We start from the raw sequence: 16,888 nt of genomic DNA on the forward strand, positions 1-16,888 counted from the left end.
ATATTTTTTAAAGGAAGGAAATCTTCCCCAGAAGCCTAGAGCAGTCATCTCCATAAATGTCACCAGCCAGAAAAGCATCCCATCCCACGCATAATGTCAAATGGAATGGGATTACCATCATTGGCAGACTAATCAGCATTTAACTCTTAAGTTTACCTTCCCTTAGAGGTGGGCGCCTGAACAAAATAGTATTCTGTTAGCAAGGAAAATGGGCAGTAAGAAAGGAACCAATGGTATTCCTTTGGATAGCTTACAAAATATCCTGTGGCAGCCACATGTGATCAAGTATTTTCCTGTGCTTAAACCCTGAGGGGTGCATTTTTACGTTTTTTAATAGTTAAAAAAAACCCTTAAACCAATGGCATGTTTGCAGCTTAACCTCTTGGGCATTTTTCTGACCACTTTTCACAGTAGACATTTGAAATTCCTTAGCTTCTGTGATAATATGCTATCAGATTCTCTTCTCTGACTGATCTTCTCCCTTCCTGTAACTAGCAGAATCCAGTTAATTTATATAAGGAATATCAGCTCTTTACCTCTGCATTTACAGTACTCTACTAGCTGTTCTTCCAACCTCACTTCAAAGTTGGCGCTACTCGGGGCGCCTGGGTCGCTGTCAGTTAAGCCTCCAAGTCCTGGTTTGGGCTCAGGTCATGATCTCAGGGTCGTGGGACTGAGCCCCGTGTCAGGCTCTGCGCACAACGCAGAGCCTGCTGGAGATTCTCTCCCCCCCCCTTCCCCCATCTGCATGTGAGTGCTTGCTCTAAAATTAAAAAACAATACTCTTCTGTAATCTGAACCATTTGCTCTGCTTGACTTTCACAGGACACGCGTGGCCCATACAGTCTCTCCTTCCAGAGATGTCCATCTTTCTCCTTTCAAATCCTATTATCCTTCAAAACCTGATCAGTTCCTTGACCTTCCCAGTTTACAGCAAATTCCAGTAGTTGCTTTTTCCACATGTCACTACTCAGACTATAAACAGTTACACAGGAAGTGCCTACATCTTGGCGTCACCCCGGAACGCGGGTCACCTGGTGGGTGCCCAGAAGTGAGTTACACATCCATGACTGTGACACTTCATGTGGACGTCTTTGCTTTCCACAGAGGACAGTGCGGATCTGGACAGCATTGAAGCAGTGGCTGACGAAGTGCTGAAGATGGGAATGCCCAGCACCCCGCAGCAGTTACAGAACCTGACCCAAGACATTCGGGAACGAGTTGAAAGCCTGTCTCAGGTCGAGCTTATTCTACAGCAAAGCGCTGCAGACGTGGCCAGAGCGGAGATGCTGCTGGAAGAAGCTAAAAGAGCCAGGTATGTGAAGACGGTGGGGCATTTAGGGGGCTTACGCTGTGTGTCCAGCAGGGAGTAAAAAATCTTTCTTTCACCACGGAAATTTCTAAGAATGACCTCTGTGAGTCTCTTTGGGTCATTCCAAAAAGGCTGTTCTTTAAAAGAAATGTGAGGTGTTTTTTTTTTTTAAAGTTCTGAGAGGAAGCAACTTTTTCATGTTCACATAGATCGTCTCCTTCTTTCACTCAGCAAAAACGCAACCGATGTCAAAGTCACGGCAGACATGGTGAAGGAGGCGCTGGAGGAGGCAGAGAAGGCCCAGATCGCTGCCGAGAAAGCCATTAAGCTAGCGGTTGAAGACATCCAAGGAACCCAGAACCTGCTAACTTCGGTAAGAGTGTAACCCTTCCTGTGGGGGCAGAGCACTCACGGAGACTCTCCCTGGAAAGTAAGGTGTTTGATGGCGGTGGAAACCCCTACAGCAGCGCACGGAGGACTGCTCTAGTTTCACTAAAGCCGAATGACTCCCCTAGCATGGCGGCTAAAGCATTATGTTTTCAGGGAAAAAGGGACCCTGAAGGCACTGGAGCATTTGGCCCCCTTCACTTTCATAGTGTGTATGTTTTTATCTCCTGTTCCTTCAAGGACTCACATAGACTCTATTGAATAGTATCGGAGGATAGTATTAATTTCAGAATTTAGTTTTAGGAAACTCCTGCTGTTATAAAGCAGCCCAAAAGCAACCCACGTCGTGAAGACCAGTATCTCAAAATTTATGAGGCAAGCATTCACAAAATTTTACTCGTTTTGAAAACTGCTGGAAAGCCACGAAGGTCAAAATGCTTCTAGTCCCCAATTCTAGACGAACCTAATAGGGATCTTATAGTTAAACCATCTGTTTTGTTCAGAATGCATGGAAGATTTAATGCTTTTTTTTTTTTTTAAAGTAAACTCTAAGCCCAGTGTGGGGCTCGAATTCACGGCCCCGAGATCGAGGGTCACATGCTGTACCGACTGAGCCAGCCAGGTGCCCCAGAAACTTATCATATGCAGAATACTCTTTGACTCCGGGACTACGAGATAGTAAAAGCATACACGAAGAATTTTTCACATGGATTTAATGCTTTATTCTAAAGATCCTATCACTTAAAAGTAATGCAAATATAATTTTCATTTTTCAAAAAGCAGTCCTACAAGCAAATCTTTCCATCCAATTTTAGGAAGTTCATTTGTTTTATAAAAACGGATGGGAAATAAAATGGACTCCTCTGATCCCTACTCACCTTCTCAGGATATGCTCTGAAATTAGATGCCATTAGTCTGCACTGTCATGCTTACCAGACCCCTAATGTTTAACACCTGGGAGGTGGTCTTTCAACCTGCTTTTCCTACCATTGGTTGGTACAAACCTGTCCTCCCCTGTTCTATTGTCAATAAATTGGTTGGTACAAACCTGTCCTCCCCTGTTCTATCGTTAATAAAATGAGATCGACAGTTCCTTGGCCACTTTTCCTTCTTAAATTTTGAGTATACATAAGGCCCCTTCTTGTTCAAGTGTAGAAAAATTACATGTTTCCACCAGACTACGTTCTAAGACCTTTGATTATTCTGTTTTTTCTATCTCTAGGGTTTTGCAAATTTCTCTGTGTGCTGTTAACATTTTAATGAACTTTAAGTGACTTTATAAAGATTAAATTTTGGGGCACCTGGGTGATGCAGTCGGTTAAGCCTCCAACTCTTGGGTTTCGGGTCAGGTCCTGTTCTCAGTGTTGTGAGACTGAGCTCTGAGCCGGGCTCCATGCTCTGCTTGAGATTCTCTCTCCCTCTTCCTTTGCCCCTCCCCCTGCTTTGCAGACACACACACTCTCTCTCTAAAATTAAGTTCCAACTCTGAGAAACAAACTGAGGGCTTCAGAGGGGAGGGGGGTGGGGGAATGGGACAGACTGGTGATGGGTAGTATGGAGGGCACGTATTGCATGGTGCCCTGGGTGTTATACGCAACTAATGAATCATTGAACTTTGCATCAGAAACCAGGGATGTACTGTATGGTGACTAACATAATAAAACATTAAAAAAAAATTAAGTTCCGAAAAGCAAAATGGGAAATCCAGGGTTTAATCAAATTATAGGTGGGATATTTGGCTTAACAATGCAAGTGAATAATGATAGTTTTCAGGGACCCTGGGGGACAGGAAGCGTTTTAGGTTAAGAAGCAAAAAGAATCTCTAAACTATGCTATTAATGAAAGCTTGTCGAAACCGATTCACTCATTTATAAATAAAACTATAAAGCTTATCTTCTAAGAATTATAACTACTCCCTAAGAATATTTTTCTGTTAATGGGTAAACTTTTAGGTTAACAAATTTTGCCATGTCTATATTGATTAGTTTCATTATGACATTGTTATTCAGACTTAATTCTATGGACTAGACCAATCCTTGAAGGTAATTAAAAAAAAAAAAACACAACAAAAAACTAGGTGCTCAGTGAAACTGGTTTTTCTGTCATGGGTCAGAACATTTAGAGTTGACAAGAAAAATGAAAGGTGACTTGGGAGTTATCATTTTCCCACCCACATGAATTTGGAAATTTCTGTGGAAATCCTTCCTCTCACATCTGCTTATTTGTGACCATTGTTTAGCCAAAGCTTGCAGGTGTCCTTAACATGCTTTCTCAACATATCAAGCTGTCTGGGCTGGTTCAGTAAGAAGTTTACATGAACTGCCAGCCTAGACAGATCATCAGAATTATGAAAAGAATAAAGCTGGTTACTTTATAGAAGCTTTCTTGAAATTTTATTTTCCTTTTAGTGATTTTTTTCTTTGGGTCCAGAGTAAACCAGCATAGCAGTCTTTTACTGTTCCTCTGAACTTGTATTCCTAGCACGCCCTACCACTTGTTGTGAAATTAAGGGCTTGCTTGACCTTATCCTCGTAGATTGAGTCTGAAGCCACTGCTTCTGAGGAGACCTTGCTCAACGCCTCCCAGCGCATCAGCGAGCTCGAGAGGAACATGGAAGAACTGAAGCGGAAGGCGGCCCAGAACTCTGGGGAGGCAGAGTATATCGAGAAAGTGGTGTACGCTGTGAAGCAGAGTGCAGATGATGTTAAAGAGGTAGGTTCAGCTTTGTAATTTCACAGCTGTGTTCGTGCAGGAGCCACACGTCTCCTGGTTGCCTTCCTTGGCACCAGGAAGGGACGTGGACGCAACAGGTACTCATCAGAAATATCCCCAGTGACCTGTTTTGAAATAGCAGTCGTTAGAGACCCAGATGGAGAAGAGTGGGAGTGGATATGAAGGTGTCCAATAAGCCTGACCTAAACCCTCATATCCGACCTTGGATAAGGAGACAGAAAAATAACATTAACTTAGGGGCAGAAGTCTTAGAGCAAGCACACAGAGCGTATTACTTCGGTAATTCAATCAGGAAGACCTTTATGGCATATGGTAATTACTGGGCCACTTGAGCCATCTTGAAAAGCAGGGTAGAAAAAGCTGAAGGAGTCCGTCAGAACTGCTAGCAGGGAGCTAAATCTCATGTCTTCTACACTCATTCTGAGTTAACCACCCCTTGCTTCTTACTGAAAGGTACTACACTTGGCAGAAAAACTCTCATACAACCCAAATTTCTCTTTGGAAGCCATGTAATGATTAAAACACACATTCAGTGGGCAAATGTTTATCTCCAAAGAAACCTTTTTACACTTTTGAGGGGAATGTGCCAACTGTTAAATGAATAGTAGGGAGTTATTTAGTCAAGAATTTTCCTTGAGGTTACTGTAAAGTTTTTAGGCATTACAGAAGGGTGACCACCTTCCACCTCTGGTCGGGGAAGAGAACCAAACAGTAAGAAAAGTGTACTACCCTGTCCATTTTTTTCTATCATGGTTTGTACTTTCTCGCAGTTCTGAGAGTACACGTCTCCCTAGTAGTCTTTTTACAGAGCATTTTTCCAAAAACGGCATTTGATTACAGTAAGACGAAGACCTCCCGACACTGAAATCCCTCCGTCAATGGCTATTGTTTGAACAGTGTTTCTCAAAAGAAGCACCTGCAACCACCTTGTCAAACCCTCACCAATTTCTCATCTCCTCCCATCTCCCCCTTCCTTACTTCCCTTAAATCTCTACACACCCTACACCAGTCACGAGCCAGATGGTCCTATCAGCTCTTCAAATGGATTTTCTGATATCGAAATGTTTGGATCACAGCAAACCTTCTTTACCTCCACATAACTGTCTTGCAACGTCTCTAGAGAAAAATATTAACTGACAGGAGAAAGGAGGCTTAGCCCTGGAGACCTGCCACCACTCCAAAACGTCTTTCAAATCTTTCATTTTAAAAACTGTTTATGTCAGGGTTGTACTTAATTCCACTGTTTTGGAATATTTAATTATTTACACTGCCTAGCTTAAAGCCTGAGTCCCTTCCGAGCTTGCCACAAGGATACTCAATATCAAGTGATTCCATGTATCCCTTCTCTGTGTCTAAATGGAACTGCAGGAGCTGGACAGTGAAGTTGATGAAAAGTATAAGAAGGTAGAGAAATTAATTGCTCAAAAAACCGAAGAATCCGCTGATGCCAGAAGGAAAGCTGAAATGCTACAAAATGAAGCGAAAGCACTTCTGGCTCAAGCCAACAGCAAGCTGCAGCTCCTGAAAGGTGGGTCTCAGGCTCGCGCTGTCACCACGTATTGTAAAATCAAGACCTGCACAGCGTTTATTTAAAAGGTTGAAAATCTGTTGTCTTAGGCCTTACGGGCTGAAAGGGTAAGCAGGAGATCATCCGAATATAATTTGCTCAGACCTTTTCTTTTTATGTCCCACAGATTTAGAAAGAAAATATGAGGACAATCAAAAATATTTAGAAGATAAAGCTCAAGAATTAGTAAGACTGGAAGGAGAAGTCCGTTCACTCCTAAAGGATATAAGCCAGAAAGTTGCTGTTTATAGCACCTGCTTGTAACGGAGGAGGAAGGGCTCAAAGGTGGCCGAGGTGACCAGAGGAAAAGAGCTTCATTTAAAAAACTGACTTCATGATCTTTAAAATAAATACAACTCATTACCTATACCTATTTAATGTTTTTAATCACCACATTTTGTACGGAGTTAAATAAAGTACAGTGCTTTTGTATAAATATATGTTTGGGATAATTCTTAAATTTTACTGACTTCGTGTTCGTGAATCCCTTGAAGCAAGGATATTTTCAATGTAAGATGGTTTTATAAACAAACTGCCTCCACGGGACCCTAATTTGTCTATAAACAAGCTATTACCGGTTTGCTAGATCAATATCCTCCCCCATCTGTCTCTCAAAAAATCACCTCCCAGTGGGGTGCCCAGGCGGAGGGGAAGGCTACAGCCTGAGCCCCCCATCACCATTTCAGGGGCTGCTCAGTCGCTTCAATCTCCAAAACTCCTCTAAATACTCCTTGCTCTGGGAAAGAGAACAAAAAGCACTTTTTAGAAAATAAGGAGAGTAAAGTGTGGCTTTAAGTGTAAGCAATCCTGGCCTTGTTCTAGGTGGTGAGGGGAAGGCTGAAATGAAATCCAGCCGGAGCTGATGAACATTGGCACTGCTCCGTTGGCAGGAGCAATCAAAGTACAAAGTGATGCTCTAACTTCTCAGTGTTTATATTGTACTTTATTAGATTTCACAAACTAAAGACTCTGCTACAGTCTGTGTGTGAGGCCAAAACAATCAGAGAACAATTACTTATTCCACAGGACAAAGAAAACAGTTAGTTGTAGTCCAACTGCAAAACCCGTGTCAACTTCAGAGCTGAGCTGGCTGGAGGAGGGGCCAAGCCCTAAGTGGTCTTTTTCCAAATTCTTATTAGAGCAAGACAGTTTCTGTGTACCACTGACCACCCCCCACACATGCGACACAGCTGCAGCTGGGCCTCAACAAGAGTTACGTAAACAGATGTAATTTAAACAGTAAGGCAACCTTCGCTCTCCTCCAAGGTAATTATTTGTCCCTTGATTTTGGGTAGAGATCCTACCACCTGGCAACGCGCTTCTACCTCACCCGCTACAGCCGCTGATTTTTTCCCCTTAATTTTACATATTTTACGTAGAGATCTTTACCACTACCCCTTCCTTTTTAGCTAAACAACTAAATATGTCACTTTGAAATCACTCATTTGAATCAGCTCAGGGAACTGCACAACTAATTCCCACCCTTCACAAGCTAAGAAAATAGTAAATAATGGTAAATGAATATTTTTTTTAAAGATTTTATTTATTTATTCGACAGAGAGAGAGACAGCCAGCGAGAGAGGGAACACAAGCAGGGGGAGTGGGAGAGGAAGAAGCAGGCTCGTAGCGGAGGAGCCTGATGTGGGGCTCGATCCCATAACGCCGGGATCACGCCCTGAGCCGAAAGGCAGACGCGCAACCGCTGTGCCACCCAGGCGCCCCAAGGTAAATGAATATTTAAAACCTGTTTTATACCCACAACTTCATTCCTGCCTAGATATAACTATTTTGTGTGTTTCTATAGCTAGGACTTCATATTAAATTCTATTCCCCACCCCCTCAGAGTAGGGGACATGTTTGAAGTTTGAATGAACTAGCATTTCACATAATATTGGGATTTCAGATTTTAAAAGAGGTCATTTCCAATAATGGCAAAGTAGCACATATCAAGCCAGCCCTCCTATAATAACTACAGCAAACTCTGAACGAAATATGTATTTTTTAAACTAAAGGTCCTGGAGACCAACCAGAAGCAGGCAGAAGGTAGAGAGAAGTTTTGACAGAGACCAGGACTGGGTGAAACTCCCCAATTTTAATGGCTTTTCAACTGAAGGTAGGTCCCAGCAAGTATCACACTGGGCAGAAGCCAAGTTTTACCGGTTAAGGAATCGGAGGACTGAGTCGGGAGCAACTAGAATAACTACTATATGGGGTGGGGGGGTGGAGCCCCAGAAGAGTGTTGCATGGTGGGGAGGGCCTCCCAACTCTGCACATCATTTGCCCAGTGTCTCGCTGACCTATGAACTACACAAGCATGGGACAGACATAATGTAGCCGAGGTAAAGCTGAAACAACAGAGCAGACGTTTCAGCTGCCGCCTCCAGCGAAGATGATGGAACTGGGGTTCAGCCAAGTTAACTGCCTACTGAAACAGAAATTCCCTATTTTTCAGAGGTAGGTAAGAGCATCCAGAGTCTTTATAATGGATCATTCATAATGACCGTAATACAATCCAAGACTACTGGACATAGAAGAAAAAGGGAAATGTGACCCACTGATGATGCAATTAAAACCTGAAGACGACTCAACATTTTCCTTCTAACTGAGCTACTGACAGTATCTTACCCCACATAGCTTTCTGCTGACACAGGGACATTCTCTAAACTTTTTCTTAGGCTGTGATCTTTAAGTTGCAATCAAGTGAGTACCTAGTTTACATATTTCTACTTTAAGATAGCTTTTCAAGAATATGCTATCCTAAATTTGAGAACTACTTAATCTGATTCTTAAATTTAAAATATGCAAAAGCCTATTTTAACATTTAATACTTTGTTACTGAAGTGTTTCAAGAGCTGGCCATTTTAAACGTTAATCAACAAATACGATTTTATAGCACTCTTTTAAAGAAATAGTCATTTACCCAGCCATGGATACACTGGAAATCCACAGAAGACAGATTAAATTTTCCTGTATGCTGTGTCTCCAAAAAGTGTATGCTCCACAGTTAGTCGGTATCACTACAACAGATGAAAGGTAAGGACCTTTGAAATGCCTTAATGTTGTCCCCCAGTGTGGTAAAAAGATACATCCAGGCCTAGAAGAGGAATAATAAACAGAAATAAGAATCTATACTACAGGTAGTCATAAAGAACTAGGACCATCTTGACATTCACTCAAAACCACCAGTAAATGAATATTTAAGACTGTTTATTTCTGTATTTTCATTCCCTGCTGTAATACATTTACGTCTTCATTTAATATTTGAATCCCACAGACCTCCTTATTTTGGTTAACTGGGTAACTACAGACTATAGACCTCAGTGGGTCCTTAAAAATTTAAACATAAAGTCTACCTCTAAACTGCAAGAATTTGGGGATTAAATAAAACAAGTGAGAGATCATCTCACTTTATTTACATCAGTTTGGTTTATACATATCTTAATATTATTCTAATGACTGTTTCCAATATGAAAACCAAGTTTAAAATAACTTGATCGATCACCTTGCTTCAAACACAGCTGGTTCACATACCCTGCGCCAGCTCCATCCATGTAAGTAAATCCAATTTTACAACAGCAGAGATAAAAGCTATGTAACATAAATTGAGTGAAGTTGAATCTTTCAGAAACTGCACGAAAATATGGGTTGAAGAAAAATTTCCAGGATGCTACTATAAGTAGCTTTTTTCCTGCAATATTAATGCACTGAAACAAAATATTAAATTTATTTAAAATAGATGAGCTTATTCCATTCTGTCCGAACCTATTAAAACCTTCCAAAAGTTTCATAATTCAGTCCTAGAAATTCTTGGAGCTGTGAGCATTTCCTGCTCAAAAATGTGACCTCCACAAAAGCTCCCAGGAAATTTCAGAAAAATATAATCTTCTAGTTTAAAAGTTGATTGATTTGCCGAATGATGCAGCCAGGTTTGCTTCTCTAAAAGCTTCTGATAAAGTCTGCAAGGGAAAAAATTTAGAATTAGAAACCAAATATTTGTGGGGGAGAAGAAGCCTGAGGTACCACTAACTCTGTACGTTGTCGATAATTACCGGATGCGCATGGCAGACTCTGGCTATATCTTCACAGGAGGCTCCGTACTCCAGCGCGAGGGCGGCTTCATTCACCATTTCACCAGCACCCTTTAAAATCACAGACCAAGAAGTCATTTTCTTCCCATGGGAAAAACTACAAGCTAACAGGATTCGCTGTTAGAGCATAACTATCTGCCTCCGGTCAAGAAAAGCTTAACAGAAAAGGTGGCACAGAAGTGAAGAGCTTGGACTCCGGAGCCAGCTGGCCTGGATTCGAATCCTACCACTGAGCCCCTTCAAGCACTCACTGTGTGTGCTTCATTCCATTTATTTCCTTCAAAAATGGGCAGAGCGACTCCTGCTCCCCAGAATTGTGAATATTAAAGTTACTGCATGTATACAGAAAAATGTATTCCAGACTAAGGACTCCACTGCTTTATCATCATGATTACAGCAGATCCCAAGGGGAAGTGCCTACTTCAGGGTCAGCGGTAGGAAGGGCTTCTTTTAGGAGGTAACATCTGAGCTGAGACCTCATAGAAGCCAGTCATGCCAAGACCTGGGGCACAGCAATCCAAGCCATGGTTGCACAAGCACAAAGCTTCTAAAATGGGAACATACCGGCCTGTTAGGAAACTGAGGGAAGGCCCATGAGGCAGGGAAATAATGAGTGAAAGGGAAGAGCGGAAAAGCAAGAGGTCAGGAAGGCAGACAGGACAGATGAAGTGGGGCCTCGAATGCAACAGCCCGAAGTGGGAAAAGGGCCACTGGAGAGTTTTCGGCAGGCAAAGAGCCCGGTGTAGGTTTTAAGAGGATAACGTCAGTTGCAGTATGGAAAGCAAACGATGTGATGGGCCAGCCTGTAAGAGTGCTGCCAGTTGCCTTGTCAGAAACAACATACAACTTCTGGTATATAACCTCAGGATGTAAACAGCAGTTGGCTTTAAATCTAAACAGCAACAGTTTCCAGAAATCATAATGGGATCTGGGGTCTTAGGATACTCACTGGTCCTAGAATATGTGCTCCCAACACCCGGTCCGTTGACTTCTGTCCCAGAATCTTCACCATGCCATCTGTGTCGGCATTTGTCTTAGCTCTGCTGTTAGCAGCAAAGGGGAATTTCCCAACCTTGTACTCAATACCCTGTGAGAGACAGAAATTAAGAACCTACATAAACTCTGAAAAAATGCATTCCTGTTGGTGCAATCATCTACCATTTGTTCAGAAAATAAATCCCAAGAAGGCAATTCTTCTGAGTATACTGAGGGCAAGACCAGAACTGCCTGCTAATGAAATACATTTTGGGTATGAACACCAGCAAATGCACACGTCAGTCTATCTGGGTAGATTTCAAAGGAAAATGTAAGCACTCTGAAATTATTAGTTTGAAGGCAGGCAAATGAATGGTTTCCTCTATGCTACCAACAAAGGAGAAAATACAGAAACTATAATGTTCTACATAATTTCAAAATGCATTAATAATAAAATGAGTCTCGGCCACCTGTCATTAACTCAATTCATAGGACGGCATTAAAACTACCCCCGCATTCAGAATTACCTCTTCTTTCAACTGCTCTTCTGATTTGCCGACCCAAGCAACTTCAGGGTGTGTGTAAATCACGGACGGTACACAGTTGTAGTCGATGTGCACAGCGCCTCCAGCCATTCCTTCCACACAGATAATGCCTTCATCCTCTGCTTTGTGAGCCAGCATTGGCCCAGCAACCACATCGCCGATAGCGTAGATGCTGCCCCAGAGATGGAAAGAAACGCAGTCAACTTCTGCCATCACAGCCACTCATCTGCATTATGCCATGGTAACAGAAGTTTCTAGTTACCACGTAACCAAAAAATATGTAAGATACACATCTGTGAGTGCAGGTTCTCATCTTTGGGTAACGAAAACATTCAATTATTTTTGTTTGCACATAGAAGTTTTACTGTTCTTCCCCAAAGCCAGCACCTAAGTCTTATTTTCAAAATAGTATTTAAAATAAATTTTTAAATTTTTGAAAATGCAAATAATTATCCAACTTACTTTGGAATTTTAGTTTGGAATCTGGTATTGACTGGAATTCTACCTCTAGGATCTAGTTCAATTCCAAGCTCTTCCAGTCCCAAGTTCTGAGTAAAGGGTCGTCGGCCAATGCAAACCAAGAGAACGTCACACGTGATAACTTCGGCTTTCCCACCAGAAGCACCTTCGATACTAGACGACAAATAGTGTGACTGTTAAACACGCATCGACAGAAACCACTGACACACTGAGAAAGGTAACCAGACGTTTCTCAAGCGCTGCTGACACTTCTAGCAAACAGGAGTCAGGCAAGGAAAACATGTACAAATCCTCTAGAAGTCATCCAAACCTCACAAAAAAGGTAGTAGAACATAGGTCTTAGAGTCAGAAAGATCAAGTAATGGTTCCGTCCCTCCGTCCCTCACTTGCCGTGTGACCTTAGGCAAGTACTTTCATTATGTTATAGAAGTATTCAATAAGAGTGCCAGGCACACAGTATATCTAAAAATACTGAGTTTTACTGAACATTGAGAGTTTAAATATTTCTAAATGTATACAATGAGAAAGTACATTACAGTGAGAACACTGGATTAAGTTTTCTAGCATCAACTTCTTCATGAATTTCAATGGACCGATTTAATATGCAATACAGAGCTATATATTAAGCAATAAAATGGTCCTAAGTCATAAAAAATCTGATTCTGAAGAAAGGAGTGTTTTCCTTAAGCACACATATAAAGATATATCAAAACCAAATAGAGCATACTTACGAAACATCGATTTTTCCATCTGACTTCTTGGTAGCACCAGTCACTTTTGTATTCAATTTAAATTTAAATCCTTGTTTTTGAAGGATGCGTTGGAAGTTCTTCGATATCTCCATATCAATTCCAACTCCACCAACATGACCTAAAAACTCAACTGCTGTCACATCTGCACCAAGTCTTTGCCAAACTGAACCCTGTAGACAGTAATTTTTAAAAATCACAAAAATAAAAATAAAGGTTTCTAGAGCAAATATTTACTGAAGCACCATAAATAATCTGTTGTCGGATATTCTCTTTTGTTGACATGTCCCTATCAGAAGCTCTGAAGTTCAAAACGAACACCGTGGCAAATAAATATGTTTCATCTATTTCATGTATTAGTTTGTTCATGCCTTCAACATTTACTGAGCACCTACTGTATGCTAGGCACACATCAGTAAACAAAATGCTGCCCCAGGGAGCTTACATTCTGGAAAGGGAGGCAGATTAAGTAAAATTCACACAGAGGATAGTAAAGTGCTCTGAGCAATCAGGAAGCGGAACCAGGACTGCTGGAAGGAGTAAGGCTGCAATTTTATTTTATTTTTATTTTTTTTAAAAGATTTTATTTATTTATTTGACAGAGATAGAGACAGCCAGAGAGAGAGGGAACACAAGCAGGGGGAGTGGGAGAGGAAGAAGCAGGCTCATAGCGGAGGAGCCTGATGTGGGGCCCGATCCCACAACACCGGGATCACGCCCTGAGCCGAAGGCAGACGCTTAACCGCTGTGCCACCCAGGTGCCCCAAGGCTGCAATTTTAAAGAGCACAGTCATCGGGGAAAGCTTCACTGGGACTGACATGTGCACAAAGAGAGAGAATGAGCTACACAGGGAACTGTCCCAGGCAGAGGGAAACAAGTGGGAAAGAGGATCCTCTACTAATTCCTGGTATTTGTAAAATATTAAACTGGATTCATATTTTATTTTCTCAACAGAAACATGTTTTTCATTCAAATTATAATTTATTTATTTTTTAAAGATTTTATTTATTTATTGGACAGAGATAGAGACAGCCAGCGAGAGAGGGAACACAAGCAGGGGAAGTGGGAGAGGAAGAAGCAGGCTCATAGCAGAGGAGCCTGATGTGGGGCTCGATCCCATAACGCCGGGATCACGCCCTGAGCTGAAGGCAGACGCTTAACCGCTGTGCCACCCAGGCGCCCCTCAAATTATAATTTAAACTGAATGCTGGTTTTTGACAACATTTTAACAAAACATCTGGATGCCTACTTACAAAATACGCAAGATGAATATAATTTTACAGCCTTATATAAAATACGAAGAACAATGAACATATCCTTTTCAAGAATTTGTATTAAAACCATCTGGTAATTTAAAATAAGAGGTTTGCCTTTTCAATTAGGTTTATGTATTCATTTTAAAAATTTCCCAAGTTTTTGGAATGAGAGCTAACTAAAGGCAATACAGTGACACTAAAAATCCAATCACAAGCATATACAAAAATTAACTCAAAATGAATTATGGACCTTATTGTAAAATCCAAGACTATAAAACTTACAGACAAAAACATAGAAAAGAATCTTTGTGACCCTTACTTAGGGTCACACAACACTATAAACACACCCACGAAAGGAAAAAAAAAAAAAAAGATGAGACTACATCAAAATTAAAAACAACTCCTCTTCTAAAGCTAATATTAAGAACAGACAAGCCACAGACGGAGAAAAAAATATTTGCAAAACATCTTAATAAAGGATTTAGATCCTTTGCACAACAATCTCTCAAAATTAAATAGCAAATCTAAAAAAAACCCAGACAAAATCGTTAAAGAGGTAGGTCACAAAAGACAATGCAGAGATGGGAAATAAGCACATAAAACAGATGCTTCACATTACAAGCCACTAGAGAAACGCAATTAAACCGCCCAGGAGCTACCACTACACGCCTGTGAGAATGGTTCAAATCAAAAAAAGCACCACTGCTACTCCTGGGAGGACGTGGAACCACCGAACTCACTCCGCTGGTGGATGACCATGCAGCCGCTCTGCAAACAGAGCCCCTCGAAAGGCCAAATGCACAACTATCATTTGACCCAACAATTCCACTACCAGGTTTACACACAAGATAAATGAAAACAGATGTCCAGACAGAAACCTGTACGCCGTTCACAGCAGTATTATTCGTAATAGTCCCAAAGTGGGAAGCAGCCAAATGGCCATCAACGGATGAATCGATAAACAAAATGTCTTGAGACACAGAACGGAGGATTTGGCTCTGAAAAGTTACGGAGAACCCTGAGCACGTGATGCCTAGTGAAGAAGCCACAGACGTAGGGCCACATACTGCATGAATTCCATTTACATGAAAAGTCCAAAATAGGCAGTTCCACAATCCCAGAAAGTAGGTTAGTGGTTTCCAGGGCCTGGGAGAAGGAAGGAATGTGGAGTCGCTGCCAGTGGACATGGGGTTTCTCTCTGAGGTGACGAAAATGCTCTGGAACTAACATCGTGCTGACTACTGCACAACTCTGTGAACGTACTAAAAAAAACCCAAAAAACCACTGAACTGTACACTTTAAATGGGTGAAGGATATAGACCTGTATCTCAAAGACGGTGTTAAAAATACACTCCTCTGAACCTAAATTAGAAAGTAAGAACTAGTAAGAGTATATCAAGTCAATATTGTACACCTGAAACTAATAATACATTCAATTACATTTCAACAAAAAAATAAAAAGAACATGTGGTATACATACATAGGAATATTATTCAGCCATAAAAAAGAACAAAATCATGACATTTTCAACAACAACAAAAAGAAATAGTAAAGTAGGAAACGGTAAGAAGCATCATTTTGAATTCAAAGAAAGGAATAATGAACACAGAGGGGTGGACCAATGCCTTACTTTTCAGGAAAACAGATTTCAAAATCCTAAGAAATAGGAAAACTCTAATAGTATCTACCAGATATTAGACGTCAGGCACTATGAGCTTATTAGCCGCCAGACACTGGGTTAAGTGTTTCATACAAATGACCTTACTAAATCCCAACAATAATCCTACAAGGCAGTTACTCTTATTAAAATGGGGATTTTTGTGATGAATCAACTGGTTCAGAGAAGCTCATTTAACGAGGACATATCACTGAGAAGCAGAGCCGAAATTCAAATTTAATTCTGATTCTAAAACATTCTTAAGCACTATATTAAAATGGAACGGAAAAAAGTAACCTATGAAAAAATAAAAAGTTACATGAATAATCTTTATAAGAAATTAAAGAGAGAAGTATGACTACACAGTGAGTTATCTCTAATAAGTTTAAATTTTTAAAAAGACATTTGTAAACATTCAATATAGGAAGAGACACCTAAAATATTGAGATGTTTAAAATAACCCAACACTTATAAAAATACCCTAAGGCCAAAGTGCTGAAATGAAAGAAAGAGAATTACTGCTTCAGGGTATTAATATACTTACCAACAAAAGAAAGTAATCAATGTTATTCCTTTTTCTTGCTCATTTTATTCACCCATGAGAACAATTTTCAAAGTGGAATGAATAGAGGAAATATTAAGATAAGAAAACTAGTCATTTTTGATAAATTAACTCTCCAATCAAATCCGATCATAATCTGAGGACAGACATGCTGTCAGTGAACTCTGGGAACTTAATCAGCATAAAAGAACCGTCAAATGGAGCCAGACAGGCAATATATGGCCTAAAATTTTCAAAAGTGAAAAGAAGATTCTGGGAAATAGATTTTGAAATGTGGATCTCTGTTAAATACGAGAAGACATGATTAAACAGCTGGTTTGATAATCATTAGATACCACGACAACTTTTCCAAAGAGGTCATGTAAACTATCTTCCGAAGGCTTTTCTGAACTGGATAATAACGTAGGACATTCTTATTACCAGCAAAGTCTTCCAAAAAAAGAAAAAAAAAGAAAATTTCACATCCCTTAGATATGACGATCAGTGGAGATTCAAATACATTTATAAACAGGTTAAAGACGGCAGAGTCAGATGGCTTTCAGTACTTCATCCTGATGTGAAGGACACCAGAGACAG

At 40.7% G+C, this 16,888-nt stretch overlaps 2 protein-coding genes across 5 annotated transcripts in view; one reads left to right on the top strand and one right to left on the bottom strand.

The window, feature by feature from the left end:
* LAMB1 (laminin subunit beta 1) overlaps window positions 1-6,440 on the top strand; it is a 67,426-nt gene extending 60,986 nt beyond the window's left edge. For 2 of the 4 annotated variants that reach the window (XM_034666353.1, XM_034666349.1), the window contains exons 30-34: window positions 1,108-1,315; window positions 1,544-1,685; window positions 4,235-4,411; window positions 5,801-5,960; window positions 6,127-6,263. In XM_034666353.1, coding sequence (XP_034522244.1) covers window positions 1,108-1,315; window positions 1,544-1,685; window positions 4,235-4,411; window positions 5,801-5,960; window positions 6,127-6,263 — 824 coding nt within the window. Of the gene's footprint in view, window positions 1-1,107; window positions 1,316-1,543; window positions 1,686-4,234; window positions 4,412-5,800; window positions 5,961-6,126 lie in introns of all 4 variants that reach the window. The other 2 variants (XM_002913642.4, XM_034666357.1) reach the window with 2 other exon arrangements.
* A 2,749-nt stretch (window positions 6,441-9,189) lies between these two features.
* Window positions 9,190-16,888, bottom strand: part of DLD (dihydrolipoamide dehydrogenase) — a 30,986-nt gene continuing 23,287 nt past the window's right edge. Inside the window, exons 9-14 of the mRNA XM_002913641.4 lie at window positions 12,819-13,009; window positions 12,070-12,240; window positions 11,590-11,779; window positions 11,037-11,174; window positions 10,049-10,138; window positions 9,190-9,955 (exon numbers count right to left, since the gene is read on the bottom strand). Of these exons, the coding sequence (XP_002913687.1) occupies window positions 9,890-9,955; window positions 10,049-10,138; window positions 11,037-11,174; window positions 11,590-11,779; window positions 12,070-12,240; window positions 12,819-13,009 (846 nt within the window). The 3' untranslated portion in view covers window positions 9,190-9,889. The remainder of the gene's footprint in view (window positions 9,956-10,048; window positions 10,139-11,036; window positions 11,175-11,589; window positions 11,780-12,069; window positions 12,241-12,818; window positions 13,010-16,888) is intronic.

Source organism: Ailuropoda melanoleuca, chromosome 1, assembly GCF_002007445.2.
Source record: "Ailuropoda melanoleuca isolate Jingjing chromosome 1, ASM200744v2, whole genome shotgun sequence".
Classification (NCBI taxonomy): domain Eukaryota; kingdom Metazoa; phylum Chordata; class Mammalia; order Carnivora; family Ursidae; genus Ailuropoda; species Ailuropoda melanoleuca.